General features: G+C 47.0%; 2 protein-coding genes across 2 annotated transcripts; both read right to left on the reverse strand.

Annotated features, from left to right (window-relative positions):
* Positions 1–790: 790 nt before the first annotated feature.
* Positions 791–4,254, reverse strand: dmrt2a (doublesex and mab-3 related transcription factor 2a). Its single transcript, XM_079731157.1, has 4 exons — positions 4,077–4,254; positions 3,524–3,949; positions 2,883–2,985; positions 791–2,416 (listed from the first exon to the last, which is right to left on the reverse strand). Exons 2-4 carry the CDS (start codon positions 3,899–3,901, stop codon positions 1,104–1,106), a joined length of 1,794 nt encoding a protein of 597 aa, XP_079587283.1. The 5' UTR covers positions 3,902–3,949; positions 4,077–4,254; the 3' UTR covers positions 791–1,103.
* A 3,900-nt stretch (positions 4,255–8,154) lies between these two features.
* On the reverse strand, positions 8,155–12,509 carry dmrt3a (doublesex and mab-3 related transcription factor 3a). The gene is made up of 2 exons (XM_079757939.1): positions 12,015–12,509; positions 8,155–9,797 (listed from the first exon to the last, which is right to left on the reverse strand). The coding sequence occupies exons 1-2, from the start codon at positions 12,433–12,435 to the stop codon at positions 8,695–8,697; spliced, it is 1,524 nt and encodes a 507-aa protein (XP_079614065.1). The 5' UTR covers positions 12,436–12,509; the 3' UTR covers positions 8,155–8,694.
* Positions 12,510–12,840: the final 331 nt, after the last annotated feature.

A 12,840-nucleotide genomic window follows, 5' to 3' on the forward strand; every position in this document is an offset into this window, starting at 1 on the left:
AACAGTAGATTATCGCTGGGCGGGAGGGGATTTACCCTGTCCTCTTCTGCCACCTCTTCGCTGCTTTGTTCCTGATCACACGGATTGCAGTGTTCTATTCTTATTATCCAATCTTTTTGAAAGTAATAGTCAAGCGAAGCGGGGGTTTAAAATATTTGTCATCAAATATTCCCTTAAAATGATATCTTAAGCAATATGCTCAGGGAGAAACAGGTGTCTGTTCATTATGGGGCCTTTAGAGTGTAGCCTCTTTAAGATGACACACCTTATAAAACATAAAGAGGCATTTTAGAATAACACAATTAAGACAAAAGATCGTTAAAATCCTTGTCATGATTATTTTAAAGGTTATAACAATTTTAATAATTATAATAATAATAACGGTAACATTAATGACAATAATATTTGACTTAAACATGAATAAAAAATATACAATTTATTAATTGCACGACTTGAAGCTTGTAAAAAATAAACGTGGCTATATTTACTTCATTTATAACATAGGCTACCACTATTAATCTCAAACGCAAATGTTGAGCCACAAAAAAATAAATAAGAATGTCTTGCAAAGAAAAGACCATAGAAGTATTTTCTAAAAGTGCGTGGTTGTGTTTGACGTTTGGAACGTGTAAGTGCATGACATGTGTGCTTCCGTTGTTCTCTCTTTCAGCATTTTATGATTCTGCTAAGCTTGGCAATGCTTTGAGAAACATAGAGAACCAATGTACGTGTACGGACTTGTTAAGCTATGGCGTTTTGTTGAAACATGAAACGTGTTGAAGAATTAAGTGTTATATAGTTTATTGACACGATTAAAAAAAAGCAACATATGGATGTTTAAATACTCTACATTATAAAGTTATGAAACACATGCACACATAAAACAAAACATACATATTCATATATATATATAAATATATATAGCACCCCCTTTCCAGTAAAAAAAACATCAACGCTGAAAGATTTAGAAATGCAGTGCCTTTGTCTTATCCTGTGACCCCTGATCTCCATGACCTTTAACCTTTATCTATGAAAATAAAAAACAACAAAATCAACAACTGCCACGTATAGTGCAAAGTGTGGAGCTAGATGGGGGTGGGGTTCTAATGGAAGGCGCGGTTCATGGGGGGCGGGGGCCGTTTCAGAATGGCCTCCACCGAGAACGACAGAGAGTCACTGGAGCCCAGCCTGGTCCCTAGCGGCTTGGACAGCGAGTCTTTGGGGTATCCGTCGGAGCCCTTGACGGCCTGAATGTCCCGAGCGGAGAGCCCCTCTCTGTACTTGCGCGCCGCCTCCTCCAGCAGCTCTTTGCAGTACGGGCCCCTGAGCTCCAGGCCCCCGGGGCCGGGCCCCGGCGACACCTTCTCGCTGAGGGTGTGCTGGATCAGGGAGTGGAAGGAGTTCCTCTTCATGGAGAGCGTGATCTTGGCGCTGTCCTTGCTCAGCTTGCTGAGGACGTGCCCCGGGCCGAGGCCGCGCCCGGGGCTCGCGCTCGGGGAACCGCCGCCGCCCTGGTGGTCGGGGAACGTCTGCTCGAAGGAGGCCCGCTTGGGGGGCGAGAAGGCCGAGCACTCTCTCCTCGGCCCCTGGTTCGAGCCCTGGTTGTGGGCCTCGCCCTGCGACTGGGCGGGGCCCACGGGGGAGTGCTGCGGCGCCGCCTCTAGCTTAGCGACTCCGCCGACGTCCTGCTTCGGCGGGGGCGGGCTCTCGGCGGCGTGCCGGCCCCGGGGCTCCCAGGCCGCGCCGGGCTTCATGCTCTGCAGCGCGCTGGCGTTGAGCAAACACTGCTGGTACACCAGCGCGTCGCCCAGGCTGGCGGCGGGGGGCACGGCTCCGCGGGGCCACATCACCAGCCCCCCACCTCCTCCACCTCCTCCTCCACCACCACCTCCCCCTACTCCTCCCCCTCTGGACCCCTGCACCAGAGGCCCCCCCCGGGGCCCGTGCCCCAGGGGGTAGTGGCGGTAGGTGGTGGCCACGCTCACGTTGGAGGAAATGAGCTCCAGGTTAGCGGCGCCCGCGGCGGCGGCGGCGGCGGCGGCGTACTGCATGGACACGTCCAGGCAGCCGGGGCTCAGCACCCCCCAGAGCTCCTTGTGGGACGGGAGCTGGGGCTCCATGGGGGGGCCCGACGAGTAGGCCGTCTTGTAGGAGTTGTACTCGGCGGCGGCGGCGGCGGCGGCGGCGTGGTGGTGGTGGTGGTGGCGGTGGTGCACCATACCCCCGGGGAAGTGGAGGGAGGCGGAGGCCGGGCCGTTCTCCATCAGGTCCCGCTCCTTGTACTCGCGCTCCAGCATGATGCTCTCCAGCTCCTTGTCGGCGAAGGCCCGCCTCTTCCGCATGCGGTCGCTCAGCGGAGGCGGGAGGGAGGAAGAGCCGCCCGACAGGTAGGGGTCGGACTGGACGGGACGGTAGCCTGCACACACACACACAGCGCGACCGTTGAGTTCATCGTGCAACATGTGCAACATGTGTATTGGGTATTGTTTATGATGAAAGGGGGGTTAGAGATTGTTTTATACATGGTTATGAATTTGTTTAATCAATTAATATGAGGGACTATGAGGATGATGTTTACAGTTAAACTATTTACTATTGTGGTTAAACTATTTATTTATCCAATATATTTTATTTTCAAATATAATAAACAATGAATACTTTCTAAATAATACACTTCATACAATTTTATAAATGATATAAATATTTTCTAATTCTATAAATGTAACTCAATAATATACAAATAATGTTGAATTAACAATGGCTGTAATTAAAACATTAAAGTGACAACTCAAGCTATACTCCTTAAGTGCATTCCCACCGACGACGGCATCGTGCAGATTAATTAGAATAATCAACAATTAATGAATAAGCTCTGTGCTCACCTTCAAGAATACTTTTGGCGAGCATGCTTGATGGTCGAATTTGTCTTTGATATATCGTTCTCCTTTCTGATGGAATATGCTTCCCAGTAATCCCCTTTTTGTCCTGTTGAAATGAAATGACAACAAAGATAAACATTTTGACATTGCTCATATATTTACAATAATTTACATATATTTTGCGTGCATTTTGAATACTCCGATACTTAATTGAAAATGTGTACTTTTGTGTACTTTTTTTAAGGAAAGCTTTACTTTCTAATAGCATAGGCCTATTCAATTTTTATTACACTATTTTATTACACAGCAATTATCGTTTTCACTTCAGCCAAACTAAACTTCATTGTATGTCCGTAACCTTTACTCTTCACTTGAGGAGTTTGATCTGTCCAAATATGTCAAGCGCCATACATATATTTAGCTGATGCGTGACAGTTCTAGAGTGTTTATTGTCGTCCGTGTACAGCACCCACACCCACTCTCTCTCACACACACACACACACACACACACACACACACACACACACACACACACACACACACACACACACACACACACACACAGACACACACACACACACACACAGACACACACAGACACACACACACACACACAACACACAACACACACACAAATAACCCACCTCCGTGGCTTGCTGTCTCCGGAGTGCTACTTGGGCCGCCATGACGCGCTGTCTCTCCACCACCAACAGGCAGTTGGCACACTGGCAGTCCCGCCAGCGACAGAAGCGCTTGTGGCCCTTCAGGCAGGACACCACGCCGTGGTTTCTGCACCGCGCGCACTTGGGCGTCCGGCTTAGTTTCCTTTGGTCCCCTTGGCCCGGGACGCTGCTGCTGCTGTTGCTGTTGCTGGGGGCCCTGGGGTCCCCGATGCGTCCGACCTCATCGTCTTCCTCCGGGGCACCGGACACCGTGGAGCCGGAGGACTCGGCTTGGTCGTCGCTCTCCGTCTCCAGTCCTTCCACGTCAATCTCGAACTCGCAACCGGCGCTGTCTGTCATGATGTTGGCTCAACCAAAAAAAACCTTCGAGTAACCCTTCGAGTTTATCTGTAAAGATATAGATGTTGGATGGCCTTAGTTTGACAAGAAGACGGCGATAAGGTTTAATCTCAGTTGATTGCTGATATGTTAAGCATCTTGATGTTAATGACAATAAAACAAAAAAAAAACTTACGCGTAATGATGATCCAAAAGACGTGCTGCTCTTTGTGTGGTGCTGTATGGCAGCCCAGCGTCGGACACAGAGTCTGTACTTTAGCGGATCACGAAGTAACTCCAGAGTGTTTTGCGGTTTGTTCTTCATGGGAGGAGAGACAGTTATCCTGGTTCCAGGTATACACGCGTCTTTACGCACGAACCTTTGCACTGGTGGTGTCACCGCTGAGGTTACAAGCTTTTCCTCAAAGGCTCGACACAAAGCGCCACCCCTTTGAAGAATTTGGCTACAGCGCTGTGGGCCTTGTGATTGGCCCCATTTTTAAAGCAGAGGTCTCATTGGCTGGGACCAGTGTCGTCCAGGAGAATGGAATGGAATTATTTGCGCACTTCGCACTACAACGGACTGCATTGTTTGCCCACAAAGCAAATGTTAAAACGACCCGGACCCTTCACAAAGAGCTAATAGTACAAGCATTGTTCAGGGGACACTATGCATATTGTTTAATGCAATGTAAACATTTAGATTGACATAAAATCGTTATTTTGTACTTATTATTATGTTGGTTCTGTTATTTTTATTATAGTTATTTATCATCCTACATGATAAAGTGGATGTTTTTCTCTGTAATCCCATTTGCAGCATTTATTCTTGTAAACACAGGAACCCTCTCAGTTGAAAACAATATTTTTTATGAAGCCAATCTAAAATCATGGATGACTCTTATTTCGGCTATTGTCTTGACTTCCATGTTTCAATGCGGATCTCAGAAGAACACCTCCAGGTATTTCCACCTGAAGGAGCTGGAGGTGTAGACAAGCTTCAGGTGACTGAGTCGACAAAAGTAACCGAGTGCAGATTTCGCAGACGATTATATTGTTGTCACAACAACTGTGTGCCTGTGAAAACAGCATGTCAGCATGCGGGACAGTAAACAAGACTAATAACTCACTTTCCGGAGTGAAAGGGAGGGCGCGGACGATTTTTTTTTCTTCCAAACGCGTTCCCCGAGATTACGCGCATTATCCTGTTGGTGAAAGAGCTCTTGACATCTTGGGTATTTTGGTCAATTGGACACTGAAAACACACTGGGGTCACACGTTAATGCCCATCGATGACAAAATGTGTATATTTATAAAAGTGACATGTGACAAAGCCTTTTTGTTCAATGACTCTGTACAAAGCAAGGTTAAAGTTAAAAATGGATTACATGTGGGACTTGACCTAAGGCCTACTTAGCGTATTCTACGGGATATGCTGGACGTAAAACTTGATATATCATGATTATTATTATTATTATGACAAGTGGTATTATTATTATGATTAATATTATTATAATAATGGTTAGTATTATTATTATTATTATTATTATTATTATTATTATTATTATTATTATTATCATTATTATTATCATTTTTTATAGTATTATTTTTATTAGGCTTAGTAGTAGGCCTATCAAATAATTGTAACGATAAAGGCGTAAACATGCCTCGTTTGCTCAACATCATCTTTCAAAGTCTTAAACAAACTACACGAGATTCAGTTTCCCAAACAAATACAACGCCTATAATGGCTGTTATTGTCCATCTCTTGTCGGCTTATAATGTACAATTACAGCGTCGTACAGGCCTATTACACGAGGTATTTTCTCCCTCTTGAGTGCGTGAGTGTTCGCGGGGTCCCCCTCCCACGTGGTGAAGACGTCAGGCGTGCAGGTGCAGCTCTGCCATTCGCTTGTCTCTTTCTAATTTATTGCCGCGCTTACGAGAGGCCATACCCCCAGAGCTTCCCAGGGTGCAAATTTCCAAATAAAGAATGCTTTGATCTTCCTACGGGTTTCTCGGTCTTCAAAACACACTAGGATTGTGGGGATGAGATGTCCAGGTGACATGTGTTGTCTGTGTTCAGCCCCCGCCCCCCCCCTTCCTCTGACCCACCTATATGGAGGGGGGGGGGGGGGGGGGGGGGGGGGGGGGGGGGGGGGGGGCTTTATAGACCTTGGCCTTTAGAACCCATATAACCCAATTGCGTATGTTAAAACGGTTAGGGTCACCGTAACAAAATGCAGACCATGCAAGGAGGGAGGGGGAAAAAACACTTTCTGAGGAAGGGTCGTTGTGATATTTTATCGTCCTGTCATTATAGAACAATTAGGGCCACATTTTAAGCTCATTATGTGTCTATGTTATTCCACAACGTTAGATCTATACGGCTATGGTCAAATAAATCCAGGTTAAAATAAAACACAACCTCAAAAAAGTGAGTGGATGTTTATGTGGTCATATTTTGAGACACTTTTCCAACATGTTGTTGTTGTCGTATATATCGTCATGATGGAAACAACAGCCAGCGTGGAAGTGTCCCGCTGTTTCCCCGGGAGCCGGGCATGGGACGGAGGGGCTGTAGAGTAACCCGAGCTGGGTATAGACAGAAGAGATCTGTGGGATCACCGCGGCCCTGTTATGTTAATTAGCCTCTGATGGACTGACAACACATGCGACCGGCTAAATAACCCAAAAACATGCCAGCCGTCATTTGTCTCCATTTGATGGCTGCCGTTGCATGGGAAGTGGGACCCTTGTTGACCTCAGTGGCGAATATCCAACATCAGGCATGCTCGGCCTGCAGGTTTATGAGCCCGGACTAATCGTCGCTCCATTCGCTTTCGGGATCAGGTTCGTCTGGTGGAAATAAATAAATAAATAAATAAAAAATAATAAATATATATATAAATACATTTATTAGTAGGCCAAGATATATTTATGAATAAATCCTAATAAAAACAAAGTGCAGTTATTCAAATTATAAATTCGTTTTGTAAATATTATTAGGGAAGGCACAATGACTCATCACTTATTTTTTGTTTATATTATCAAATCATACCTTGACTATTGTTCAAACGAATTCATTTAAGCTACAATTCTGATTTTGTATTTTAGTTTAAGCTATCGTCCTAACCTTACTCATGAAACACTAGACGTTCCTCTATTGTCCACAAGGGGGAGCCGGTGTTTGTGTTCACACTTCACGCTGGCTGGCCAAGAAAATACTTTTTTTTCAAGGTCAGGGCCTGTCAAAAGATATGTAAATAATTTATGTAAATCTTGATGTAAATTCGTTTTACGACTTCTACTACTTCTACCACCACCACTACTACTACTTATACTACAACTGCTACTAATAATAATACTATTCATAATAATCAAAAAATAATATGCCTGACAATTTATAACGATAATAAATATGATAGGATGTAATATATTTAGGATCAAAATAATACGTTTTAACCTACTTTAAAATGTATCCCAAGTTCATCAAACATGTTTAGAAAACACCACTAGGGGGCGCCATTGGATTGTAGACTTCAGGACGGCCAGAATCACTGAGCCGTTAAAGAAAAATAATAACGGCTGAAATAATATATAATAACGTCTGAAGTGCAGAAACAACTAACTGAACATAACTGCAAAAAAAAGTGCATTAGGCCAAACTAATTATTATCCCCATAAGCTCTCAATCTATGGCCATAGGAGCTGTTGTGCACTTGATGTGCCGTGTGGCATAATATAGAGAAAACGCAAAGTGCAAATAAATTGTTTGATATACGCCCCCACACGTTCCCTCTCGCACACACACACGCACACACGCACACACGCACACACACACACACACACACACACACACACACACACTTATAGGCATACTATTTATTTAATCGATCTATACTTTATTTTAAATAAGCAATGAAAGATGCCAATCTTTTCGTCTATAACAAATGCAGCCTATAGTTCTGAAGTTAATAGCAGCACACACAAGATCGTAAATTATAAAATATGTATGCATTTTCAAATACATTCATAAGTCTAAGCATCTTTAATAATATTGATTAATAGGATAAAGATAAAGGACTACAAATGGAAATTAACTTAATCTGGCACATTCACCTATAGGCCCATTAATGTGCATTTATCCCTTTTTTAAATACATTTTGAAAATAAATAGTCACACACATGTCACTTGGATACATTTGGGTATTGTTTTATTAAATAAACAGATACTTTTTTAAATACAAATTAAAAATCACTTTACAGCAGTCCGTCTACAGGATCTCAGACCTCGTCCCTACAGCACTGCGTCAACAGGGTGATCCCCGTGTATCGGCCCTCCGTCTACAATGCAACATGATTGTTTTAGTGAAGGAGCGACCATGGTCACATTCATGGGACGCACGTGGGCTCTGCCCCACATTTATTCAGGCATGACTACTCCTGACATGCAATGATTTTTTTTTTGATTTTCTCACTTAACATGCTTACAGGACATAAAGTATTCATTCTTATAAACAACATGGTTCATCATCATCACATTCTGGTATACATGATACTTTTTGGTCACATCCCTCCTGGCAAAAGACACTCAGACAGCAAAATAATGTTGATGTCCAAAGCTAATATAGTCTAGTCATAGTCTTTTCTCCCATGGGGGGATTTTGGTTTGAATTCACCTCAGTTCAAACAAGGATCTCTCTCTGTGTCTTTGACGGTGATCTCCCTCGTGTTTTTCCACTGGGTGGCCTTCAGGGGCCCTCAGGCCTTCTGCGTCTAGAGAAGGGCCCTCCCGCGGCTCTCCAGGACCCCTAAGCGGACGAGCTCAGAACGCGCGAGTCGGACGAATCCGACCTCTCGTCGTACTCCTCGTCAACGGGAGAGTACAGCCCGGGTTTGCCCCCTAACGGGCAGCCTCCGCCCTCGTCCTCCCCCGGCAACCTGGCGGTGGGGAGGAGCAGGGGGGAGCCGCGGAACACGGGGCCCCCCGTATTGATAGCCGCCGCCGCCGCCGCCGCCGCCGCCGCCGCCGCCGCCGCCGCCGAGGACGAGGAGAGGGTGGGCGGGGCCCCGGGCGCGAAGGGCGACACGTACTGCGCAGCCGAGCGCAGCTGGTACTGCTGCTGCAGGGTCATGGTGTTCCACAGGGTCACGTCGTTGTGCATGAAGGGCCCGCCGGGGCCCCGCGTCAGGGAGTTGCGCAGCATGAGGGGGTAGCGGCTGGGCTGCGGGAAGGACGGGTGCTGCACGCCCAGCGGCCCCCCGGCCGACGCCGTGCCCTGGGCGGGGGCCTCGGCGGGGAACCGCAGCGACTCGGGCACCCGGAAGGCCGAGCCCACCGACCACTTGGCGGAGGCCGACACCGGGTGGTAGGAGCCCAGCGCGTGCTCGAAGAGCGCGTGGCCGCCGGGCGGCAGCACCAGCGCGTGCTCGGCGGGCCCGCGGTCGACGTGGTGGTGCCCCCCGCCCCCGGCCGCCTCGGGGCCGGGGCGGCTGGACAGCAGCACCTCGATGGCCCCCACCAGGTCGCCGCAGCAGCCCCGCAGGACGAGCTCCAGGACGGGGGGCTTGTGGCTGGGGAAGATCTTCTTCAGGACGTCCAGGGGCGGCCGGTTGGCGCGCAGGTTCAGGGGCAGCGAGACGGAGCCCGCCAGGCCCTCCATCAGCACGCTCTGGTCCCCGGGGTACTTCTGCGCGGGGGGGCTCTCGGGGGGCTTGGGGTGCCGCTCCGGGGCGGGGGGCTTGGCCGCCCCCCCGTAGCGGCTCTCCTCGGGCTGGGAGGGGGGGTCCGGCGGCTCTGGCGTGTAGCAGGAGTTGGGCTTGGAGGCCTCGGGGGAGCTGACGGGGTCGGGCTCCTTGTCGCTGCCGGTGCTGCCCCCGTTGTCCCCCCCTGACGCTTCCCCGGGACCCTCCTCTGGGTCCGGGAGGGGGGGGAAGGTGACAAGAGGAAAGGTCAGTACGTTGAATATAGTCCAGTGATTAAAAGAGCACGTACTTGTGAACAGAAAGAACACACAAATTATGCAATCCAATCAGAAAACGTTCCTAATAAATGAACTGGATAATGATCAAACACAAACACGCGTACACACAGATACACACGCAACGTTCACACGTGCACACACAAGATGCACGTGTACACAGACACAAACACCCACGCACTCACACACACACGCACACACACACACACACAGATTTAAACATCTACACTGACCAGGTGTTACACACAGAGACACAGAAGTACACACACACAGACACACACACGCATGCATGCATGTAGACACACACACGCGCGCACACACACACACACACACACACACACACACACACACACACACACACACACATATTTAAACACCAACACCTTCACTGACCAGGTATTCTGAACCTTTATGGTTCATAAGTACTCTGACACAGAGTAAGGTAACATGGCCGGGCCACCAGGTGTTCTGATCCTATAGGGTCCATCAGTACTCTGATATAAGGTAACATGGCCGGGCCACCAGGTGTTCTTATCCTATAGGGTCCATCAGTACTCTGATATAAGGTAACATGGCCGGGCCACCAGGTGTTCTGATCCTATAGGGTCCATCAGTACTCTGATATAAGGTAACATGGCCGGCCCATCAGGTGTTCTGATTCTATAGGGTTTATCAGTACTCTGATATAGAGGAAAGTTACATGGCTGGTCGACTTGTCTCTCAAGCACATCGATCCACACCTCTCTCCATAAACGTTAACACACAAAGTGCTGACTGGCTGACGTTGAGCGATCCCCCATCGATGGCTTTTGACCACACTTTGTAAACAGATTGCCTGTTGCTTGGTAACATTTCATCCAAAGTTGACCTCCTGGTTGAATGATGGCGATTACATTCGATTTGCCCTGTCCACCATTGATTACAGTAATCTTTTAAACCGCCCGCGCCATTCATCAAAACATAGAATGGGGCTGATGTGAATTCAATGAGGATCTTCATGGTTTTGTGTTCAGCTTCAGTCTCAAACTGTTGTGGGATCACATGCATGTAGAGAATAACCGGGCTAGGTCAGGCTAAGTAAGGTGGGTATGTCAGGAATAGTTTGCTAGAATATGGGTTAGTTTAAGGTACGGTAAAGATTGCCGTAATGTAAGGTTAGGTTGGGTATTCTTTAGGTATGTTTGGGTTAAGATAGACACAAAATATTTTGAAATTCCAACTATTTAATATTAAGCATATTCAGGTTTTTTTGGAATTGTTTTTTACGGCCGAATTCTCACGATATCAAACCGATCCTACGTATATAAACTAAGTTCATGTAACAGGCAGAAATCGAATTATCGAATGGACCAGAAGTTGTGTTTCATTGTATATTTACATTGTATAACTATCTCTACATTTATAAAGGTGAGAAATAAAATAATGATTCCAATACATTTTGATACATAGATTGATCACCCTTTGAAATGTTTCTCTTACTCAAACAACTCATAAAAAAGTTACATGAATAATATAAATTGTGCCTATAATTTGACTCACAATGTTTCCATTGTCATCTTTGTATTTTTTAAGAATTAAATATTAAAATACATTACAATTAAATCGGACTTAAAGATAATAGATTATGTAAATGGCGATTTTTAAAAAAAAATCAGGGATAGGCTTAAGAAAAGCTTAAAAAAAATAAATAAACTAGCCTATATATTAAGCTCAGTTGCCTCGGCCTACTCGGTTTTAAGCCTTATCACGCTTTAAAAGAACTACAAAATAAAACTAAGATTAAGTTATCCGGTATATCGGTGTTACACTATATTTTAAAAGGCTGCAAACCAAAATGGTATACCTAAATTAATCGAATTGTATTTAGATATTTCGTTAGTCAGAAAAGCAGGCCAATACACAAATTAATTTACGTTTAATGCATTAAACGTAAATTAATTGTTTAAATTCTGCACCATCTGTTTATTTGGGCAATGAATTATTTCAAAACACAAATTAATAATAAGAAAATTAAAAAAATGGATAAGCCTGCAGTCTCGTTTTCTCTATTTGTTTTCTCGCATTAGCTCTTGGAGATGATAACCAACCAAAATATATCATATCTCTTTGAAGATGCCCCGTACTAGTCCTCCCTCAATAGCAGCTCTTACCCATGGTGCACGGTGGTGCGTGGCTCGCCTGGTCAGCCTCCCTCCACCTCAGGTCCAGGTCCCGCTCTGCCGAAGCGCCCCTCACTCCCGGGCTGTTGTTGTTGCCGGCGCCCTCGGCCGCCCCGGGTAGGGCCATGCCTGGCAGGGTCCTCAGGGACTCGGGGATGAGGCTCTCCAGGCTCTCGTTGGCCTGCTGCCGTCGGAGCGCCACCTGCGCAGCCATGACGCGCTGCCGCTCGATGATGAGGATGCACTTCTCGCAGGTGCAGTCCTTGAAGCGGCAGTAGCGCTTGTGGCCCTTGAGCCACGACAGCACCCCGTGGTTCCTGCACCGCGCACACTTGGGGGTCCGCTGCAGAGGCGCTCGCGGCTGCGACACGGGGGCCCCCATGTAAAGGTAGGGGGATCCGTAGCCGTTCATTTTTTTCCAATCAAACGCAGCCAGTAGTCAGTCAGTCAGTCTGATGCGTGCAGCAGACGCTGAGCTGCTCTGCAGAGCACAAGTGCGCGGGACGGAGGCGTGACAGTGCAGAAGCAGTGCCCCTCGGTAACTACTTGCTGTTACACGCGCGAGGATGATGATGATAAGAAGAGGTGTCGGCCTGGAGGAGGAGGAGGAGGAGAGGAGGATCCACCTTTCTAACCGGCTTGAGGGATGAGATATGCATCACATTGACACGCGCTGTGGAACTGAGTAACCAAAGGCCCGTCATTCCACACGTCACTCGCTCGCAAGTAAACAGCAGCGGCGCAGAAGGGTCAGGACACTTGCAGACTTTACGCATCATTATGCCTCGAACATAGTCCTACTACACGCGTCAAAGCG

The sequence above is a fragment of the Pollachius pollachius genome (genome assembly GCF_949987615.1).
Source record: "Pollachius pollachius genome assembly, chromosome: 1".
NCBI lineage: Eukaryota > Metazoa > Chordata > Actinopteri > Gadiformes > Gadidae > Pollachius > Pollachius pollachius.

Bases quoted from the DNA above. Each gene is read 5' to 3' on its own strand.
- dmrt3a (XM_079757939.1), bottom strand. From the start codon at position 12,435: ATGAACGGCTACGGATCCCCCTACCTTTACATGGGGGCCCCCGTGTCG. The intron at 9,798-12,014 runs GTAAGAGCTGCT...TCCCGGACCCAG, and splicing joins CGCACCACCGTGCACCATGG to AGGAGGGTCCCGGGGAAGCG.
- dmrt2a (XM_079731157.1), bottom strand. From the start codon at position 3,901: ATGACAGACAGCGCCGGTTGCGAGTTCGAGATTGACGTGGAAGGACTG. The intron at 2,986-3,523 runs GTGGGTTATTTG...TCATTTCAACAG, and splicing joins GGAGACAGCAAGCCACGGAG to GACAAAAAGGGGATTACTGG. The intron at 2,417-2,882 runs GTGAGCACAGAG...GTGTGTGTGCAG, and splicing joins CGCCAAAAGTATTCTTGAAG to GCTACCGTCCCGTCCAGTCC.